Source organism: Haliotis cracherodii, unplaced genomic scaffold (assembly GCF_022045235.1).
Source record: "Haliotis cracherodii isolate W230 unplaced genomic scaffold, xgHalCrac1.p SCAF_1, whole genome shotgun sequence".
In the NCBI taxonomy this organism is placed as follows: Eukaryota; Metazoa; Mollusca; class Gastropoda; order Lepetellida; family Haliotidae; genus Haliotis; species Haliotis cracherodii.
Genome location: NW_027266264.1, coordinates 10099357 through 10103430, shown reverse-complemented (window position 1 = coordinate 10103430; position 4074 = coordinate 10099357). Strand labels below are relative to the sequence as shown.

At 40.9% G+C, this 4074-nt stretch overlaps 1 protein-coding gene across 1 annotated transcript; it reads left to right on the top strand.

Moving 5' to 3' along the window:
* The first annotated feature begins 370 nt into the window (after positions 1–370).
* Positions 371–1633, top strand: LOC139454139 (orexin receptor type 2-like). Its single transcript, XM_071235667.1, has one exon. It carries the CDS (start codon positions 371–373, stop codon positions 1631–1633), a length of 1263 nt encoding a protein of 420 aa, XP_071091768.1.
* Positions 1634–4074: the final 2441 nt, after the last annotated feature.

Sequence of the window (4074 nt, the reverse complement as noted above, 5' to 3'; positions counted from 1 at the left end):
TCCATTGGTTGGTCAAAGTTCGCGCAAGGTCGGTCTGACATGACCCGTAATGGGATGTCCTCAGATCTTTGTTTAGCGGTAGCGAGAACTAAGATCTGATTTTAATGAGATTGTGGTTATTCAATGGAAATGAATTTATTACGGGTATTATAAGGTGTTTCGGACCTTACATTTTCAGTGTTTCGGGGAGTTTTCAGCCTAGTAACCTTTTGCAAACGTTGTAATATTTTGGTCAAAACCAATTTTCAAGTGTATACATTCTTTTGCCCGGCAGTGTATGATAGAAATATACATGTTATTGTAACAAATACCAAAATTCATTTTAAATATTTCTTTGATTCAGGTTTCACATTCAACACCATTGTCCAAAATGAACTCCAGTCTCCTTCAACACGACCTCGACCTTTATCTCCGTCACTATAACAACAAACACGCCATCCACTCCTTACCGGTCATCCTGTTTCTTGCCATCTTGGTGCTGGTTGGGTTCGCGGGGAATTCACTCGTTTGCTACGTGTATCTAGTGAAATTTAAAGAAAGTTCCCTCCGATGCTATATTTTAGCACTGGCAACGTTTGACCTCGCAACATGTGTCGTCTGTATTCCCGTTGAAATAGCAGACATACGATATAACTACACATTCGGACAGTATACATTGTGTAAGATGCTTCGATTACTCGCAACGTTCTCAGTTATTGCTTCAGTGACCATACTGTTAGCTATAGCTGTGGACAGGTACAAGAGGATTTGCTGCCCATTTGACAAGCAGACGACACCACTGATGGCCAAAGTCACAATCACTGTCTGTTCCCTGACGACTTTTATAGTTTCACTTCCGGCTGCTGCTGTAAACGGTTCGAGGTCTGTGTCTACAGACGACATTCGCATCAATGGGTCAGGTTGTACTGTAACAGACGATTACAACAACACACCATACCCTCTTATCTACAACGGAGGGCAGTTGATCCTCTTTATGTCGTGTATACTGAGTCTGTCTGTGCTCTATGGTCTGATATGGCGGCGGGTTGCCAGGCAACAGAAACGTATGAATAATGTTACTGAAAGCGATCTAACCATTGAAAGGAAGGTCCAACACAAGGCCACACCGACATCAATCGCAAAGAGTTTGGAGGATGCTCATAGCCCGTCGGCCAAAGGTGAACCAAACATGTCTTTGGATAAGGTTGAATCAAACAATTCCGAAAGTACATGTATAATGCCAACATTGGAATCATTTAAGAACGACAATACATGCCCACTTGAAGCAACACCACCTCTCGGATCACAGATCAACAGAAGACTCTCCACGTTTGGGAGAAGAAAATCCTTCTCTACCTGCACATCGTCACATTGTGACAAAGGATCCCAGAAGACAACAAGGATGCTGTTTCTCATCACTTTGGTATTTGTGCTGAGCTTTCTTCCCCATCTGGGTCTGATGGTAACTAGAGCAGTGAACAAGAACGTGTTTGAAAACCTTCACGGAGTTGGATTCGTTGCCTACAACGTGTTCCTGAGGTCGTATTTCATCAACTCTGTCTCCAACCCAATCCTCTACAGCTTCTGTAGTGTTCGATTCCGGCAGAAACTGACCCAGCTTTGGGAAAGTGTGGCCATGACGAGAAATACGTGATTCCTAGAAGCACTGCTCCACACAACAACCTCCCCGACACGTTCTCATCCCTCGAACTGCTCCAAATAGTCATATGCAAGTAGGAGCAATGACTTTTGTTTAATCGACTGTTTTATACTTAGATCCTGAAGCATCGCCCCAGACAATATATTCTTACACATCTAACCTTTCAGACCCATCCAACTGCTGCAAGAGATCAGTCCAGTCCAGGATGACCAAGATACTTTTATATTATCGATTATCATAGAAATAGACTCTGAAGTATCGCCCCAGACAATATATACAGTCACACACCTGCCCAACACCTTCACATCCGCTCCAATGTTAATGTTAGTCTTTTGAAAACAGGATGGATGATGCTTTTGATTTATCACTAGAAATAGAATCAAATATTTTTACGAAAACCGATTGCAGCTCGTAAATTGCTTTATGAACAAAAACGGAACGATTATTTGTTGAAAAGTTTGTGCTGTGATCTCTCTCTCTCTCTCTCTCACACACACACACACACACACACACACACACACACACACACACACACACAATATAAAAAAAAATGTGTGTGTCTGTATATGTATATATATAAATAAGATCTTTGATGGAACACCAGTAATTGAAAACAAAAGGCTATCTGTTTCGATGATTTTTGTTTTGTTTGTTTGTTGTTTAACGCCGCACTCAGCAATATTCCAGCTATATGGCGGCGGTCTGTAAATAACCGAGACTGGACCAGACAATCCAGTGATTGATATCAAGAGCATCGATCCACACAATTAGGATCGATGACATGCATCAACCAAGTCAGCGAGCCTGACCACCCGATCCCGTTAGTCGCCTCTTACGACAAGCATAGTCGCCTTTTACCGTAAGCATTGGTTGCTGAACTGTTTCTATGAGGCATCATTAAGTGATATATGAACATATGTTAATGTCAGTCATTAACACCCATGGCAAAAGTATAATAACTATAACGTTATATTAACCATAGCCTTTGGTGATAAAGGGCTATCTACACATTTTAGTTGACGTGATTAACGCAAAGACTCAAAGTGTAAATAACACAGTAGAATTAGGGACTTTCGCAAGAGGACAAAAGTAGCGACTAACCAGAAAACTGTATTTCAAAATACCAAATATTTAACACGCGGATATTGTCCCTTCGGTCAAAATGTCGCGTTGTGGTTAGTTTTGTCATTTTCTGCTTGTTTTTTAGGGCGACAACGAGGGACCGTCTCTTCTGGGATTCCACAACTATTTTTAAGACATCACGACAATAAAGTACACTTCAAAATATTTCGTTCCTTGTTTTATAAATTGTTCATAACAGGGAATGTCTTAATGTCCACAACACTCCATACTGTGTTTAAAACACATGTATAAGAAGTGTAAAAAATATTGCGGACAAGTGCACTTTAAGTTAAACATTTCATTCAGAAACTGACCGGAATGCCCAATCAGACTTATCTTGGGATCAAAAGCAGACAGCCATTACAGACACAGCATTGCCCACGCTACGGCTGAAAATGAGCAAACATCCGACACTGACGATCGCTTTCCGCCTTATACATATCTATCTGCAATAATATTAGCCAATCCCCAGGCAACACAATATGCCGTTGTTCCTGGTTGTAAAAGGATATGATCTGGTACATTAATGCTAAAACTGGGGACATGTGTGACGTCACGGACGTTTGTTTACGAAAACGAGGCTGCATATGTGCATATCATGTCCGGTTCGGTTGATGTGATGTAAGATTAGATTGTTGTGATGTTAGATTAGGTTGATGTGAGGTTAGATGAGGTTGATGTGATGTTAGATTAGGTCAATTTGGTTATAATATTATATGATTATCTATGTTGAATTTGAGGGCTTCATATGTTGATATCACAATGATGCTGAAATCAGTGCTAGCCAATGAGAATATGGCATCTTTTCAGACCACAGTCATATTACTGAGTGCACAAACACACACAAACAAGCAAACTAAGACTAAGCCTACAACTGTAATAATATCTTAGTTCAGTTTTGTTTGTTGTTTTACGCCGCTCTCAGCAAAATTCCAGCTATATGACGGCGGTTTGTAAATAATCAAATCTGGACCAGACAATCCAGTGATTGAGATTATGAGCATCGACCCACCCAAATGGGATACGATGACATGCATCAGTCAAGTCAGCCAGCCTGACCACCCAATCCCGTTAGTCGCCTCTTACGACAAGCATGGGTTGTTGAAGACTCTTCCGGAATCTTCACGGGACTCACAGGCCAGTGCATAGATATTCGCATGGTTCAATTGACTGTGTCATACACCCTGATACACAAATACAGCTGACATGATGTAGTTAATAATGTAGTCTAACACTGACACATTCTTATCACATATTCACGTCGTCTAATTTACATTGATACCGATGATATATTTTCAAGCAGATCTGAAACT